This window comes from Callorhinchus milii, unplaced genomic scaffold (genome assembly GCF_018977255.1).
Source record: "Callorhinchus milii isolate IMCB2004 unplaced genomic scaffold, IMCB_Cmil_1.0 Scaffold21, whole genome shotgun sequence".
Lineage (NCBI taxonomy): Eukaryota > Metazoa > Chordata > Chondrichthyes > Chimaeriformes > Callorhinchidae > Callorhinchus > Callorhinchus milii.
Window position 1 is genome coordinate 2,499,242 of NW_024704762.1, and position 18,885 is coordinate 2,518,126.

At 45.2% G+C, this 18,885-nt stretch overlaps 1 protein-coding gene across 1 annotated transcript; it reads left to right on the top strand.

Annotated features, from left to right (window-relative positions):
* The first annotated feature begins 717 nt into the window (after nt 1–717).
* Nucleotides 718–18,684, top strand: ubxn6 (UBX domain protein 6). The gene is made up of 11 exons (XM_042342790.1): nt 718–869; nt 5,793–5,950; nt 6,617–6,666; nt 7,913–8,044; nt 12,076–12,173; nt 12,610–12,685; nt 12,791–12,875; nt 13,470–13,689; nt 14,751–14,881; nt 15,973–16,118; nt 16,893–18,684. Exons 1-11 carry the CDS (start codon nt 787–789, stop codon nt 17,016–17,018), a joined length of 1,305 nt encoding a protein of 434 aa, XP_042198724.1. The 5' UTR covers nt 718–786; the 3' UTR covers nt 17,019–18,684.
* The last annotated feature ends 201 nt before the right edge of the window (nt 18,685–18,885 follow it).

Genomic DNA, 18,885 nt, shown 5'->3' on the forward strand with positions numbered 1-18,885 from the left:
CCTGTTGTATATGATAACCAGCATTTGGAAGAACTACCCAATTAGTCCCACTCCTCTGCTCTTTCCCCATAGCCTTGTAAAAAAATATATATATTTTCAAGTGCACTGTATACCAAATTCCCTTTTAAAAGTTATTATTGAATCTGCTCCCAGACAGTGCATTCCAGTGCACTCTATATAATTATAATAATAATAATAGCCTTCATACACAGGCTATCAGCCCTCACATTCTCCTGTCAGCCCCCTCCCCATCCAGACTGTTAGACCCACCCCCCCAGACCCTCCTGTCAGCCCCCACACCCTCAAAAAAAACTCCAGGCTGTTAGCCCTCACACCCTCCTGTCAGCCCCCCGACCCTCCTGTCACCCCACCCCCGACCCTCCTGTCACCCCACCCCCGACCCTCCTGTCACCCCACCCCTGACCCTCCTATCAGCCCCCCCCCCGACCTTCCTGTCAGCCCCCCGAGACCCTCCTGTCAGCCCCCCCAGATCGTCCTGTCAGCCCCCCCCAGACCCTCCTGTCAGCCCCCCCAGATCGTCCTGTCAGCCCCCCCCAGACCCTCCTGTCAGCCCCCCCCCCCCCCCACACCCTCCCAGGCTGTGCGGCCTCTGGTTGCCTTGGCAGCAGCCGGTGCGGCGCTGAATGGGGTCGTTTCCGGGCACCAGCGCGGTGGGGCGCGGGGGGGAGGGGGAGAGTGTGACGCACTTCCGGCCGGGGCTGTAAACACGGTGGGGCCGGTGGGGGGGCGGTCGGAGCCGCCGCCGACAGTGTCGACAGCGACAACATGAAGAAGTTCTTCGGGGACCTGAAGCGCGACATAAAGTTCAAGTCCGCGGGTCAGGGCCACGCGCTGAACGTGGAGCCCAGGTAACAGGTGGGGGGGAGAGGGGAGGGAGAGTGGGGGGGGGGGGAGAGTGGGGGAGGGGGAATGGGGGGGGGAATGGGGGGGGAGAGTGGGGGAGGGGGAATGGGGGAGAGTGGGGGGAGGGGAATGGGGGGGGGGAATGGGGGGAGGGGGAATGGGGGAGAGTGGGGGGAGGGGGAATGGGGAGAGTGGGGGGAGGGGGAATGGGGGAGAGTGGGGGGAGGGGGAATGGGGGAGAGTGGGGGGAGGGGAATGGGGGAGAGTGGGGGGAGGGGAATGGGGGAGAGTGGGGGAGGGGGAATGGGGGAGAGTGGGGGGAGGGGGAATGGGGGAGAGTGGGGGGAGGGGAATGGGGAGAGTGGGGGGAGGGGGAATGGGGGAGAGTGGGGGAGGGGGAGAGTGGGGGGAGGGGGAATGGGGGAGGGGGAATGGGGAGAGTGGGGGAGGGGGAATGGGGGAGAGTGGGGGGAGGGGGAATGGGAGTGAGTGAGGGAGTGGAGGAGTGGGGGGAGGGGGAGTGAAGGAGTGGGAGGGAGAGAGGGAGTGGGGGGGAGAGAGAGTGGGGGAATCAGGATGGCCAGAAATGACAATTCTTTTGTAGCCCAAAAGTAGCCCAATATTATGTGTCACTCCCTATATATCTATATAGTAACAGCAGAGTGTCGGATTTAGGTTATTAACGCAACGTTTATTGGTGAATACACAAATGATGGAATAGTATTAAAGTACTATCTATTTATCAGACAGTTCTGGTAATTAAATTCCCTCCCAATAAACCAGGTTAATGTTTAATAAGGCCTCGCCTTAAAGCCTGTGGCTTTATTTAGTTACACGGTTTATAGGGATTGACATGTCCAAATAAGATTATAGCGGTTTGGGGTGGATCTTAGCAACAACAAGTTAGGGAGCAGGAACTCTTAACCACTAGGCTCCTGTTAAGCCAAAGCCCTAACGGGTAGGGTGGTCTCAGCTGGACAAGCATCGGGAAAGCTTGGCCAGACAGCGCTCTCAATGGCCAAGCTGTGCGGTTTTAGCCGGTTAGACTCCAGCAGTTACCCCAACACACACTCTGGGGGGTCCCCAAACCTTGGCTCTTGCCAACCCGGGCCTAATACGTTTCGGAATTAGGTAAGCAGGGGACATCCCTCCAGGGAGAGAGAGAGAGCGCCTTCCATTTCAGAGACGAGGACATTTCCATGTGCAGATTTCATACAAATGTGGAACTCGGTATGTATAATATAATAATATTATAATAATCCTTGCATTTGATACAGTGCTTTATCACACCTCAAAGTGCTTTACAGAATATACTATAAAGTGTAGTGACTGTGTATTTCGTGGGCAAAAAAAATCAACCTGCCCTGGATACTCTTTAAGCATGGTGATGGGATTCCGCAAGAGTCAGACATTTGGCTGATCAAAAAAATACAGGTTGGGAATTGAGCCTGTGATTGCTGGGGTGAGTGCCCAGAGGTAAAATTGTGATTTGGTTTGTGTGTGAGAGCAAGAGTGCGTGCCAGGCTAAGACAGAGTAGAATGCATTATACTGCATTTCAGAAATCTATTCATGCCTAATCCACTGATGCCTTCCAGTGTGTGGGACCTGGCATACCCCCATTCTCTCTGGAATTCTCTCCAAAAATAGTTTTGCCTTGTACCCTCTGTCCCGGTCTTCAAAGCCTTTCTAAAAACCTATGACTGTGCTTTCAGTCAACATTCCGCCTTCCCATCTCGCTCTGTGATCCACACTGTCTCAATAAAGCACTTTCAATCTTCCATTCGGGTTTCCATTCTGTGCCGCCCACAGCACAGAAACAGCTTCGGTCAAAATGACAAATTATATTTTGTCCATCTGCGACCAGGCCTCCCTCTGCTTTCTCATCCTCCTTGACCTCACTGCTGCCTTCGATACCATTGACCACTCTATCCTCCTCCACCGCTTCGCCTCTCACCTCAACCTTCGTGGTTCTATCCTTGACTGGTTCAGATCCTACCTCTCACACCATCTCCACTTCAATTCCACAAACGGCTTCTCTAGCCCCCGCAACGTCTTGTGCCGCGTCCCTCAGGGCTCTGTCCAGAGTGCTGGAAACAACAACAACAAAATTACATTTGTAAAGCGCCTTTAACGTTGGGAAAGCGTCCCAAGGTGATGGACAATCAGTGTTTCGGACCCAAGTTGGGGGTCAGGATCGGGGAAGGTGGGGGTTAGGGGGGAGAAGGAGGATGACCGAAGGCACAGTTGAAGAGGAGGATCTTGAGATGGGCCTTGAAGGAGGGAAGGGGGCGAGGCGGAGGGACTGCGGGATGGAGGTCCAGAGGGTGGGGGCAGAGTGGCTGAAGGTCCACCTGCGAATGGTGGGGCGGGCGAGGCGGACATGAAGCAGGCCAGAGCTCGCTGAGTAGGGAGAGAGCAGGTTGGTAGTGGGTTAGGAGGTCGCAGAGGTAGGGTGGAGCAAGACCATGGAGAGCTTTGAAGATGAGGACCAGGATCTTGAACTGTATCCTCTGTGTGATGGGAAGCCAGTGGAGTCAGGCGAGGATGGGGGTGATAGGGTCACGGAACGTAGTGCGGGAGAGGACACGGGTTGCAGAGTTCTGGATGATCGGTAGCCTATGGAGGGAGGAGTTGGGGAGGCCGACAAGCAGAGAGTTTGAATTGGCGAGGCTGGATGTTCTGAATGCGTGTATGAGCGTTTCAGCGGCCTGCGGTGTGAGACAGTGGCGATGTGCATTTTTGATGTGAAAGGTGCTATATAAATTGTATTGTAATCTATTGAAAACCAATCTGCGATGATGGATCATTGAGAGAGATTTTAATACTGTACTCTCACAACTAGCTTGTCACTGAGAAGTTGGGAATTTCCTCATTGATGGTAAGGAATTGAAGTTCTAACTTGCATACTTAAACCAGAAACATTAATATAAACTGGGCAGATTTAACTTTAGGTGACAATTATAAGTTACGCATTCAGGTAATGCTTTGAATCTTTCCTTTGTTTCCGCAATCCTCCTGAAATCCACTAGGTTCCAGGTCTGTACCTCCACGACACGTTACCGTGTTGCCCTTGTGGGTTGGTTGGCTCAGATGGAAGGCATTACCACCGAGACTGTTCTTTGCCATTAGGAGTTCAGCAATTATCACAATTTTCATTTCGGAAAGTTGCGCATCATTTTTAAACTATTTCCTGCTCCCAAGTAGGGTATTGAGTTTTTTTTTGCGCTCTTGTGCCCACTTGGGAGTGTCTTGAGATATGAGACCTTCTCATTGCACTTAAGCTGTGTAAAACAAACAAACAATCTGCTCGTTTGATCGGTTTGGGCTGGAAGGGAACCCATTTTCCAGAGGTGAAAGGACTGTCCTTAATTGTTCTGTTCCTAATAATTGCTCCCCTCCCACCTCTATTAGAAATGTTACACTGGTGCAATCGTGTCAAAGGGCATATTGTTTTCATCTAACTTGTGTGAGTGCTCCTTGCAGACACTCAGCTCCCACAATTGACTCATCTAAGTCCATTTCCCAGCCCATGCAATCCTAACCATGATTATTTCAGTTTAAAATGATTTTAATGGGGGAAGAAATGCATTGCTTTATCCCTGTAGAGGCGGACACAGCATTTCACCTGATGACCCAGTAAAAACCCTAGTTTAAGCGTATTCTAACAATACCCTGTTTTGTTTGTTGAACATTCACTTCTTCCCTTGTAATATTGGACTTCCTTACTCCCCCTTAACCCCCCCCACCCGTTTACCTTCTCCGCACCTCCAATGGCTCCTAAAGTTAGTTATAAATTCAGGGAGGTTTGTAAACCAAATCTTTTTAAAGAATCTAGAACCAAATCTATTCTTGTTGTGCAGACGTTTGAATCTAAGTATCTCATTCCCACCTTCCTAGAAGGAAACCTACTTTTTGCCACTGCCTCTAAGTGCTGACTGACTTTTTAGTCGAATATGTTATTCTGGTCTGTACAGTAAACTTAGGGATGACATAGGGTGTCATCATAAGGGATCACGTGCATCATCATTTCAACCCCCAGTGTGATAATTAAGCTGGCAGCAATAGCGATGCACAAAAATAATGTAACTTGTGAGTTACATCCTGCTGATGTGGGTTGGATTATCTCCACGTCTTCCACTTGGGATTTGAGCAGTTTGTTGTGTCCAGTCTGTTGTCTCGATCGAACGTCTTCTCAATTGTCCACAATCAGGAGAGAAAGCCCTAGAGGAATTCCTAGAGAGAAAGCCCTGTGGATGGTGGCAATCTGAAATGAAAGCAGAAAATGCTGGAAATGCACAGCAGGTAAAACCAGCATCCAGATTGGTGAACATTTATAATAATAATAATCCTTGCATTAGATATAGCACCTTATCATGTCGTTGAGAGGTCTCAATGTGCTTCATGGAATATGCTACACAGTGAATTGACTCTATATTTTCGTGGCAGCCAATTGCATACATCAATTTCAGATTTGACACTTCATCAAATGACATCCCCAGATGTGAATGTCTGAACAGCATTCCATGTGTCTGGGTGAGCAGGTGAGGGAAGGGAGTGGGGGCTGGGCAGAGAAACATCGTTCTCCTTTCCAGGGCAGAAATCTCCTCTTGACAACCCAGGAAGGCGTGACCTTACCAGAGAAAATTTTATTACAGAGAGAATTGTCTACAAATACACAGTCACTACACTTAACAGTAATTACCGTGAAGCATCTCAGATGGCCCAATGTAGTAAGGCACTACATCAGATGCTGGTTAGACACGGTCAGTGTTTCAGTGCCCTTTTGCAAAAGCAGCAATGCCTGTGTGTACTGTTCAATATTTTTTGTAGACACTAAAAATGCTTCTGGTACAAACCTGCAGAGGCACCTTTCGAAGTATCTGAAATCCCGAACTTAAATTTTTCTTGTTTCTGTTGCACCCGCCAGCCCGAAACCCGTGGAAATCAAAGCCAAGGCCCCCGAAAAGCCTCGCAAGGGGCCTGCTGAGGAGGCTCAGATGGCAGCCGCTGCTGCTATGACCAGACTGGACATCAACCAGCACCGAGCGCGAGGATCTCCTGGGCCCAGCAGCTTGAAGATGGACGGTACGTGTGACTCTCCTCACACACTCAGCCATTTCTACACTTGCACAGTGAAAACTACAGCAAACAATTACATTTACACAGCACTTGTCACATCGGGAGGACGTCCCAAGACGCTAGACAGGCAGGGATTTGCATCGAGCTAGGGGTTGAGATCAGGAAGGGGTGGAGAGCAGGGAGGGTGGGGGTAGGAGGGTGAACGAAGGCGCGGTCTTGAAATGGGTCTTGAAGGAGGCCAGGGAGGGGGCGAGGTGAAGGGATTGTGGGATGGAGTTCCAAAGACTGGGGGGGACAGGGAGGCTGAAGGCCCGACCGCCAAAGGTGGGGCGGGGACTGAACGGGGACATGGAACAGACCAGAGACCACTGAGCGGAGGGAGCGGGCAGGTCTGTACGGAGTTAGCAGGTCACAGAGGTAAGGTGGAAGTCAGTGGAGGGCTTTGAAGGCAAGGACAAGGATTTTGAACTGTAAACACTATACACCCTTATACATCTGAGATTCCACTGATAGTATAAAACTCATTTATACATGAAAGTGACAAATCAAAGGCCATCTCCCTCCCCTGAAACCAGCAACACAAGATTACTGCACGAGATTGTTCATTCCGACCAACTCAATTGTTCAAAATGAATTGCTAACAAAATTATTTTATCTTTTGTTTTATTACAGTAAAGAAGAGCAGTGCTGCACACAATGAAGCTAGATCTCAGAACAGTCAGGTGAATACTGTGCTAATGTCTTCAATATTAAGTGCTGCAAGTCTTCCGCATGATTTTAAAAAAGCTGTGTACTGTAGTTTTAGTCAAGCCTCACATCAGGATTTGAGCTCATAGTCTCGGCGGACACTCCAGTTCTGGAGGTGTGCAGATTGTTGGATGAGACGTTAACCGAACATCTGCTTGTTGAAGTGGACATTCCCATGACACAATTCGAAAAGAGAATGGAGCTTATCCCGGTGACCTGGCCAACAATCTTTGTCATTTGAGTCCTGTCAGTGGAGTCCTGTAGCTCAGTGGTTAGAGCACTCGCCTCACAAGCGGGAGACCTGGGTTTGATTCCCGGCAGGGTGAAATGTTGGGCAGGTTTCCTTACTCCACATGCCGCTGTTTACCCAGCAGTCAGTAAGAACCTGGTTGTTACTCGATTGGCGGATCGCTTTTCTGGGGATAAAATGCCTAAAAAAAATAGTAATGTAGTCACTCAATTCATGACTGTTTGTGGGATACTGTTGTGCGCAATTGGCTGCAGCGTTTCTCCCACAAATATACAGTCAATTCACTTCCCAGTATACTCTGTGAAGCCCTTTGAGACGTCTAGAAGGCGCGATAAGGCGCTATATCAAATACAAGGATTATTATTATTATTGTTTGTGTGCTGGCATAAATGGCTGACACATAAGTACTTGTGAAGCACTTAGAGACATTTCAATGTAGTGATCAACTATATAAAACTATATAAAAAAAGTTAGTCCTAAATCTCTATTCCTATTTAATTGTTATAAATTTTGTCACTTCATTTATATTTACAATTGTTTCTACTTATTGTACCATCTTCATATCGGTGAGCGGGTCTGTCTATTAGACGTGGGAGATACAGACCAACACATGTAGCAGAAACACATCATGCCTCTGTGACCGTATTGAATGTTGGGGACCAAATTAATTTGTGATATCACCGAGAAACAATTCAGTTCCATATACACGGACATGGGCGAGACATAACACAGGGCATTGAAAGGAACACTGTCCCTTTCACCTCAAGGACTTAATCTATAGTGGGTTTGAATCAAAAGCACAAAACTACTCAGAATTGACCAATGCTAAACGTAATGCCTGATTTGAAGCTTGTATCTGCATCTTGCTCTTTCCCAGTTCTCAAAAACGTGAATTAACTACCATGATCTTCCAGGTATTTTTACAGTTTGAAAAGTACCAATGCTCTGAAACCTCTTTCTTGTGATCCTAGGCATCCAGCAACAGTAACAGGGAATGTCGCACTGATCTCTCGGTCAATGGTGTGTACTTTATCTGCCCTTTAACAGCCATCTCTGTACATAAAACCGAAAGGGAGGCTCATATTAAGGAGGCTTTACTTACGGTAAGTCGTATGTATAACTGGTGCTTTTAGATGCAGTTATTGTGGAGTTTCGCCCACAAAATACAGAGCTACTACACTTTACAGTATATCCTGTGAAGCGCTTTAAGATGATGTCTCAACGACGTAATAATGCAAGATTTTATTATTATCTGTTACATTACAATGTGGTGATTCAAAGGCCTTTGTTCATGTTAAGTTCTGAAATAAAGCTTCGCCCACAAATATACAGTCAATTCACTTTACAGTATATTCTGTGAAGCGCTTTGAGAAGTCTGAAAGACTTGAAAAGCACTATATCAAAATGTAAGGATTATTATTTGTGAAAATTATTTTGGTGCGAGGCTGGAGTGGATACAGCTTCTTTAGCTCACTGTTCATTTTCACCCTTTCCATTCCCATCTGAAGGTTTTCAGGTATATTTTCTTAAGGTCCATCTCAAAACGTACTTCTTTGACGGTAATTATTTGTGAAGTTTGGTCATCTTTGCCCAAATACACACTGTACAGTATAATCTGTGAAGTACTTTGAGACCTCTCGAGGCCATAATAAGGCTCTTTACCAAATGCAAAGATGATGATTATTATTTATTATTCCCCATACCGCCCTTGGCTCTCACCACTCCCAGGCTCAGGTGCCCGTTCAGCATTGTGAACACTTTGAGATGTCCTCCCGGCGTGAAAGGCGCTGGAAGAATGTACATGAAATTGTGTTCTCGCTGCCCTTCCCATGGTCATTCTTCACGTCTCTGATGATGTATTCGTTTGTACCCGGGGTATTAAACAGAAATCTTGCAAGTCTCATCAAACTGTTGGTTTATACAACGGGTCCCTGACCTGTATCCTAATTCCCGCAAACCTTGACTGTGTGAAGCGCTGGGAAATCTACAGACCGGCGGGGAATTACAATAGGACAAACCGAATGCTGGGTATCTGAGGATTTCAAGATCCTCACCTTTGTATTGAAATCCCTGCACTCCTCTGCACCCCCCTATCTCTCTGACCTCCTTTCTCCTCAAAACAGTACCCGTTGCCTTCTTTCCACGGGTCTGGCCTCCTCCTCGTCCCCCAAGTCCTCCGCTCCACCCTCGGCGGCCGTGCCTTCAGCCATATGCCCTGAGGCTCTGGAACTGCCTTCCTCACTCCCTTCCCATTTTCAGGTCTCTGCTGAAGACCTTTCTTTTCGACCGCGCCTTTGGTCAATGAGGAGGGAGTTCCTGTAATCAAGCCTTGAGGTGACGAATGTGTTGATGAGGGTTTCGGCAGCCTGAGGGGTGAGGCAATGGCGGAGTAACTCATCATGTTAAAGACCTTGGATCAGGTCTCCCCTCAGCTTTCTGCTTATATGTCAAATCACTCTTATCCAGGATCATCCTAATAAATTTCCTCTACACTTTTGCTATGGCCCTGACATCCTTCCTAGAGCAGAGTAACCAAAATGGACACAAAATTGGTCTAAACTACCGATTTATAATTCTTCAGTTTTTTTTCATTTTTGTATTAATCGTTCAGAGGAATTCGTGTCAGGTATAAATGCCTGAAAGAATGGAGTAATTGTTATGTTCCAATTCACTGCAATGTTATTGTTTGGCAGCATGGACTGTGAGGCCAATATTAAAAATTCTGACCTCTCATTCATTCCACGTTGACTGTGTTCACCTTTCGTTCTCTCTCCTTTATTCAGGGGCATGGAAGAGAAGCTCATGACTTTGGACTTGTATCTTGCATGAACAAAGCTTTGATTCATAATTTATTAAAATGATTAATTCATTTAAATAAATAAAATGAAGGCTCTTTTAAATCCGTACAGATGTTGAAATATTTTCCTAAAATATTTAAAATAATAACCGCTAGAAATAATAAGCACCCTCGCATTTGATATAGGAGGACGTCTCAAAACACTTCACAAGATTTACTATAAAGTGCAGTGGCTGTGGATTTTTGTATGTGAATTTGCACAAAACCATGTCCCACAAGCAGCCACGAGGTACCACCAATTTTACCTGAGGGTTTGTTGGCTAAGATGTTCAGAGAAACCTTCTTCAGGCAAACAGAAAGTGGTAAAGAGTTATGGGGTGTGCGTGTATGGGGAGGAGAATGGAGGTGTGTGTGTGTGAATTGGTGGGGACAGGGTGTGTATGTTATGCAGCGAGGGGTGTGGGGGAGATTATCTGATGACCTCACAGTATCTTTTGTTGCTGAGCCATGATGCTGTTGGTCATGTTATTGGCTTTGTGCAAATTCACCTACAAAAATCCACAGCCACTACACTTTACAGTAAATCCTGTCCCTTGACTACCAGTAAAAGATGAGTAGTGGTGAGGTGGGAGGAGACCCTACACACCATATGAGGTGTAAGGGCGGAGGCAAACGGCCAGCGCTCAAACAGAAAAAAGGTGTGAGGAATAAGAAGAAAAAGTTAGCATTTGGGTGTTTGGAACTTATGACTCCTCCGGTAAATATTCAAATAGCACTTTGTTGATAGCTGAAACTATCTCGGTTGAATTAAGACCAGATCCAGTAATAATAATAATCCTTGCATTTGAGGACGTCCCAAAGCGCTTCACACAACACACTGTAAAGTGAATTGACTGTATATTTGTGGGTGAACGCGGCAGCCAATTGCGCACAGCAATGTCCCACAAACAGTCGTAGATTGAAAATGACCAATTTATTATTGTTTTTGTTTTGGAGGGATTATTATTAGGCTCTGTGTGGAGTAAGGAAACTTGCCCAAGGTTTCGCCCTCTGCCTGGAATTGAACTCAGGTCTCTCACTTGCAAAGCGAGTGCTCTAACCACTGAGCTACAAGACTCCACAAGTTGATGCTGTATCAAATGCAAAAATATTATTATGCAATGCACCCTTTTTTCTTCTGTCTGGTGAAGTTGCCACTCCCTGGGTTACAATTATTTCCAAACTGTTCCTTTGATGTACACTCAAAGTGATGTTCACTCAAATAATGAAATACATTTCTTTCCATTAGTCACTCTTTCACTGCCTGTCTCCAAAATAGCTATACTTATTCTCCTATTCCGCCCCCACCCCAATAAACTGCTCATCAATTGGTGTGCGATAACTGGTTCTAGAATTACCAGAAGGAGCAGGAAAGAATGGATATTTTGATGCAAGATCTAACGTCAAACTGGCTGTAGTGTAGTGGTTAGAGCACTCGCTTCGCAAGTGAGAGGACCCGGGTTCGATTCTCGGGCGGGGTGAAACCTTAGGCAAGTTTCCTTACTCCACACGCCTCTTGAATTCAAGTTCCTCATCCTCACCTACAAGGCGATTCACGTCCTCGCTCCCTCCTACCTCTCTGACCTACTATCCCCCTACTTACCTGCCTGTACCCTCCGTTCCTCTGGCTCCGGTCTGCTCCACATCCCCCGCCCCAACCACCCTCTCATCGGTGGCCGGGCCTTCAGCCCCGAGGCTCAGGAACTCCATCCCCCAGTGCCTTCGCCGCTTCCTCTCTTTCCTCCTTCAAGGCCAGTCTTAAGACCTTTCTCTTTGACCGTGCCTTCAGCTCCCCTCTCGACTCTCTACCCCCTCCTCACTCCCTCCCTTCCCTCCCCTCCCCCTGACCATTTCCCCCCCAATGCTCGGGTCCTGACCCAACTGTACAGCGCCTTGGGACGTCCTCCCGAGGTGAAAGGCGCTCTCTAAATGGAATCTTGTTGTTGTTGTGTACCTAGTAGTAAGTAGGAACTTGGTTGTCAATTGGTGGATTGCTTTCCAGGGGTAATAATCCCTTAAAAAAAATTGGTCATCAATCCACAACTGATTGTGGGACACTGCTGTGCACAATTGGCTGCTGCGTTTCACCCACAAATATACAGTCAATTTAATTTACAGTATATTCTGTAAAGGACTTTGAGACATCGCAACGACATGATAAGGTGCGATAGCAAATGCAAGGATTATTATTATCTCAGGTTTCTATTTCACATTATGCGGTTTGCCAATGAAGCCGGTTGCAGACTGTGGGCAGGCTGTGTGACTGCCTTGCTAATGGATTAAATTCTTTTAATCTAGAGATTAGTTGATGATCCCATCGGCTCCTCCATTATGATGATTCACACGTTTAACAAGGACAAGGAGAAAGTAAAGATCGCATGTGAGACTCTGGCCAAGTAAGTAGTTCAGAAACATCATTCAATGCACTTAGTATAATTTTTGCCGAACTTTCAAACCAAATCGCCCTATTTTGCTTGTGGACACTTTGCTGTGTTGAGGACATAGACAAATCGACTGGAGTCCTAAATCCAGTGTCCCAAAGGCATTCGTGGATTTTTAAATCCACTACTGCCTTTGGGACACTGCTGTGCACAATTACCTGCTCAGTTTTGCCCACAAGTAGTCAATTCACTTTACAATATATTCCGTGAAGCGCTTTGAGATGTCTCAACTACGTGATAAGGTATCAAATGAGAGGATTATTATTATTATAGATGGGGTGGTTGGGGGGGGGGTGAGCTCAAACAGGCTTAAGGCTCATATTTTTTTCTAACATTCCCTGAACCACATTGAATGTAACCTGTAAGAAATAAAAACTGGATTTATTTTCAGGTACATTGACAACATCTGCAATAACCCGACTGAAGAGAAATACAGAAAAATAAAATTGCAAAACAAGGTGTTTCAGGTGCGGATTCATTCTTACTTAACGTTGAGTTTTTTTTAAATTGCTTCTAAATTGAAATTGAGGAATGAGGTTTGACATGTAAGCCATCGTTTTGTTACTCTGCAGGAGAGGATATCTGAACTGGAAGGGACGCATGAATTTCTGCAGTCAATTGGATTTGAAAGGAAAACCTTTCAACTTCCAGGACAAGGTAATGTTGAATCATTCGTGGCGTTCAAATAGATTGTATCGCAATTCAGTGAGCTCCTCACACAATCACACACCCCATCAGCAACCTCCAATTCTCACTAATGCGTGTGTGCAAATAGGAATATCCCAACACAGCAGTCAAGTGGCACCAGCTTTGGAAAGAGTGACAATTCCCTGTGTGGATCACGCAGTCATCTCTGTATTCTCCTAAATAATTATCTTAAAAAGGAAAAAAATACTCCTCTCCATATCTAGTCTTCCCAATCTGTGTCCTGTGAGTATCTGATCGCTTCCACCTGTACGATATCTTTTTTAGCTTCTTGTGGGGCTGCAGACATGGAGTCAACTTCCACATGTATGTGATTGACACCCAACTCCACCTCTCTGCCTCCCACTCTGGACTCCAGGACCACTGCTGTCCTGACAGAGACATTTGTGTCTCTACCAGAATTCGGGAGATCTTCATGGCTGTTAAAAAGCTTTGCTGAACTAGAGGAGAGAGATTCAGTCAAGTGGCTAAGTTGTAGATTTTGTTCCATTTGTACACCAACTGTTGGTTTGATGACAAAAAGTAAACTATGGATACCTTTTGCAGATCACGAAGATGATTTTTACGTACTGAATGAGAAGTTTCTGGCAACTCTTGAGCAGCTGAGACAGTACAAAGACGACTTATTAAACGCTGAGCCCCTCCGGCTGCAGTTGGATCGTCGGATCAAAGTTTTCCGTCCGACTCCCCAGGCGGCGAGATTCGAGTTACCCGATGACTTCTATAACCTGACAGCCGAGGAGGTCAAGCGGGAGCAACAGATGAGGTGCGGCTCAGTTGGAGTCACCTATTGCTGGTGCCCATAGTCAACTCTAGAAAAATCTTCCACAAATGGTTGAGGAATTGCCCTAGTTTTTGTTTTTTTTGCTGTGGGGGGTGGATTTTGGAGCCTCGGGAGCAGAGATATTGTTTGCAGTCCCAATGTACACCACGGAATTGAGCAAAGTTCTTTATACAGTAAAACTTGCATAAGTTCTGATGATGATAATAATAATTATTATAATAATCCTTGCATTTGATATAGCGCTTTTCACGTCGGGAGGACGTCCCAAAGCGCTTCACAGAACACACTAAAGTGAATTGACTGTATATTTGTGGGTGAACGCGGCAGCCAATTGCGCACAGCAATGTCCCACAAACAGTCATGGATTGAAAATGACCAATTTATTATTGTTTTTGGTTTTTGGAGGGATTATTATTAGGCTCTGTGTGGAGGAAACTTGGCCAAGGTTTCGCCCTCTGCCTGGAATTGAACTCAGGTCTCTCACTTGCAAATCTCTCGCTGATCTGTATAATCGCCCAAGTTGTACATCTGCCCAAATCCAAGAGTTTAGATTCTCTGTTTGACATAGCTCATACTTTGCATAAGTCATATTAAATGTATGGTCTCAACTGATACGACTTATGTGAGGTTTACTATACAATGAACCGCATGTTGTAGGAAACTAGTTAAAGAGGGTGGTAGCCTTGTCGATATCTCTTCGATGGATAGGCTGCCCATTACATTGCTTGAGATGTTTGTTGTAGACCCTGCTTGTCAGGATTTATCCACACTCTCACCACAGTTGCTGAGCGAGTTGGCAAATTCAGCAGCAAAGGCTACAAATATACATAAAAGGCCCATAAATATACAGTTAATTCATTTTACAGTATATTCTGTGAAGCGCTTTGGGATGTCTAGAAGACGTGAAAAGCGCTATATCAAATGCAAGAATTATTATTATTATTATTACAAATCTAGATTGTTTGTCAGCTTCGAACCAATTTGAGGAAAGTTATTGGGTTGCACCTCTTAGCACTAATGCATTAATTTGTGTCTGATGGTAGATCCGATGCAGTGGAAAGGAATTCAATGCTGAGAACCAAGGCTATGAGGGAAAGGAACGAGCAGCGGGAACTCAAGAAATATAACTACACCCTCTTACGTGTCAGATTGCCGGATGGATACATTTTACAAGGTAACATTGAGAGACTTGAGCTCACAAATTTAGGCGTCTCTTTCTCTAGAGTTTGAAGGAGTTTTCACCTCAGTATGTAGATATTCAGTCATGCATTTGGTTTTCTCACCCAATTTTTGCTCCTTATCCCCCTGGAGGAAGGTGATTCCTTTTCCTTCTTTAAAGGAATTCTTTCAAGTCACTGTGTGCTCTCCATTCAAGAGGCCATTCCTCAAGTAAGATGAGGATGGACAGTGACCAGAATGGGAACTTAAGGTTGCTTTCTTTGCCCCCTTCCCCCCCCCCCCCTTCCCTGCTGGTTAGACTAAGATCAGCATTGACAGGAGATCAAACTTGGGGTTTCTCAATGTACAACTACTACTACAACTTGGATTTATATAGCGCCCTCCACGCCGGACGTCTCAAAGCGCTTTGAATCTGAATATTGAACTAATGTGATTAATTGGAAAGACTTTTTTTTACTACTCTTACTTTTACTATGTCAGTACTTGGGAACAGTCTCCACTTGCACAAGGGGCTTCAGTGATGTGTGATCTACAATCCACAGTCCCATTGCATTCAGGTGGTGTCCACAGCCAATCTGGTCCTGGTCCTGACCAAATTCAGTGCCATCTGGGTCATGTTTGCATATGTCAGTAATAATGCCTTCAATATCTGATTCGAGAAGTTGATACTATGTGAAAGACACTAAATAAATACAAATAGGAACCAGTTGTTAGCCGATTGGCGGATCGCTTTTCCAAGGGTATTAATTCCTTATTAAAAAAAATTGTGGTTACTTCAATCCACGACTGTTTGTGGGACGCTGCTGTGCGCAATTGGCTGCCACGTTTCACCCACAAATATATAGTCAATTCACTTTACAGTATATTCTGTGAAGCGCTTTGAGACAGCTCAAAGACGTGATAAGGCTCTATCAAATGCAGGGATTAGTATTATTATTACAAGCTGTTGTTAAACTGAGTTCAAATATTAGCTCTGCAGTGGGCTGGAACAGGCAAGTCAAACCTTACTTTGGCTTCAGTTTACTTCACAACTTGGGTCAATGAGAATCGTCAGAACGGTGTAATGTGTACTTTTCTTCTCTTTAGGGACATTCTATGCACGAGAGCGAGTTTCAGCTCTTCGGGCGTTTATCAGCAGTACACTGATGAATGACTGGATGCCGTTTCAGCTGGTCGCTCCTGGAGGACACAAATTGAAAGATGACGACTCATTATTTAATGAAGTGGGATTGGTAAATATCGTCAGAAATTCTGCGACTTTGTGGTGCCGCTTTTCCCAGTTACTTTTTTCTACTCAATTGTTTTTTTTCCTTCTCAATTTTCTCTTGAAGTGGTTGGTACCTGCTGGGGTACGATTCTGCACGTCACTCGCCTCCTCCACTTCATCTGTTGTTAATGTCTGACTGCAGCGAAGCTCTAACCTGTTTATTCCTGACATCTCCGTGTGTGCACTACCAGCAGGAACACCAGAACCTTGACTGACTTTTGTTTAATCTCAACCCTATCCCCCACCCTGTTATGTAGGGTTAAGAGGAGTTGAATGGAATGATTCCCTGCCCCCAGTGACTGGTCTGCCCTTCCAAGTCCTGCCGATGAGCCAGGCTGCTGTGCTGTCCTCAGCAGTGCCCTGGAGTACTGCGGACCCATCTGGCTCAGGTCTCGGACTATCGAGATTGCCAGAGGGTGGACTTGATTCCTGACATTCTGTTACCAAACATGTCACCTTGAAGCCAGTTCAGCTCCAAGGAGACCCCACATACCTCTCTCCCCCCCACCCCGGAGGAGAGTCACTCGTTGGTAAGAGCAATGTGTATGGTTCAGATATTGTCAATGGATAAACCCATTGAGCCATTGAGGGAAGTGCGTGAGAAATTCAGAGGAACTTTCCTCATTTCTGAAGGCTGGTCAATAGCATCTGATTGCTTGATTGTCATTCCATAGCTGATACTTGTTCCCTCCGACACCCACCCAGATTCCAGTTTCACAAGTTGTTCTTTCTGTTTTAGGTTCCTGCTGCATTGCTGACCTTGACGTGGGACGCAGAGATTCTAGCCGATCTGGAGGCTGCCGGGCAGAATCATACCAGCATACTGAAGCCAGAACTCCTCTCTAATGTCCAAACGCTTGTATAAGTAAAAAAAGGGCTTGAATGTTCACTTGAATATTGTATTTTTTTTATATAATGCTTTGGAATTGTGTTAAAATTGTATCAAATGAAGGAGGGTAGAAGTGGGAATTTGTGAGAAACAAACCCTTTTGGATCAATTGATGCCAAGGAACACCCACCATGACACTTTAACATCCAATTGCACTACAGTCCAATTCCCCCATTTTCCTTAACATAACAAATGCACTCACTCCAATTCCCCCACCTACCATTCCTGGCTCATCCGTGATTGTAAGGGACCGTTGTGAGGAGCGCCTGTCCTTTGTGAAGGTGAATTTGAGATCTGATGGCAAAGTCTGCTCCAGCACAGTCGAGAGCTGGTTAGGGTGGTGCTAAATAGAGTTATCTGCCCAGATTTCTTAAGGAAGGATGCTTGACCCTGAGCCAATTCAAACAGAGAGAAAAAAATGTGTACACAAATGTAAAACAGTGATGAGAAGGGCAGCATCAAAAATAAGTCAAAAACAGAAGGCGCTGGGAACACTCAGCAGGTCAGGCAGTATCTATGGAGAAAAAAAAGTGTCAATGTTTTTCAACAGTTCTGATGAAGGGTTGTGGACGTGAAACGTTGACTCACTTTCCTTTCTGCACAGATGCTGCCTGACCTGCTGAGTAGCGTTCCCGCCACTTCTGTTTTTGTTTCAGATTTCCAGCCTCTGCAGAATTGTGTTTCGTCAAAAATAAGTCAGACCAGAAATCCACCCCCACCCAAATAACCTTCAGATTCCCATTTGAAATCACTGTATCTACTCTACACTGCCGTATCAAATTGTACTTTCATCTTCAGCGTTGCTCTAAATGTTCAGCCTTGGGTATCTGTTAACATAACGAGTGATTAAATGTGAGGGCAACTTATTCTGGAACTGTGATATAAGGTTTTCAAAGAAGTGTTTCATGATTTATTGTCCGAGAGGGAGGGCAATTTTATTTAATAAGAAGCTGAAGATCCAGTTTTGAAAAATGGCCTTAGCCTTCGAACAGGAAAGGAGATTTTTCCTCTTTGATTACTGGACAATTCTAGTGAGTTGAGGGTGATCTCAAGCGGTTCTCTCGGAGTAACCCACAATCAGCAAACAGAAAGCCGCCTGACAGGGGTGGAGGAGACCCTTCCCATTGATGTATTATGTTGATCTGTTTAGTTACCAATTTTTCACTTTTGTAAATGGAATATCCTTTTCTATTCCTAGAACTACTGTGCAATTTACATAATGTCCTGCCCCACCGTATAGTCTTGGAGGAATTAAAAAAACTTATTTGCATAGCACTCATATGTATTTAATTGATAAAAGCTGCACTTTGTATAGTAATTTGAAATGCATAATTATCAGTTTACCCTCAAAACAGGTGGCATTTGTTTTAGATTCATAAGTATGATTTTTAGTGGCATTTCTCTAATGCAGGTGGAATGAATGTGTGTAATTGCTTGACCAAATTATTTGATGCATTACAATTCTAGAAAATACATTTTACAGCAGCCTCCTGCTGAATTATTCCTACTGTGCAGTTTCAAGATGTTCACCCACTGGGGATGGATGGAGGATTGCTTCTCACTGATTGCACTTTGCCTTGCACGTGGATTTCTACTAAAATTTGCTTTGTGTCACATTAAAAATTATGCTTTGCAATTACAATTATTTATCCGGAATATATTTCATTTGCAACAATCAGTTAATGCACCCACCCTACCTCGATTCATACAAGTGTTGCAAACTGCAGTCACGTATTAACATACTTTTCCTGCTTAAAAATATTTTCCCCTTCTGTTCTTTGAATCAAATTTCTTCTGCATCAGATCAGTGCATCAAACTCATGTTTAAGAGCAAGTCCTTGGT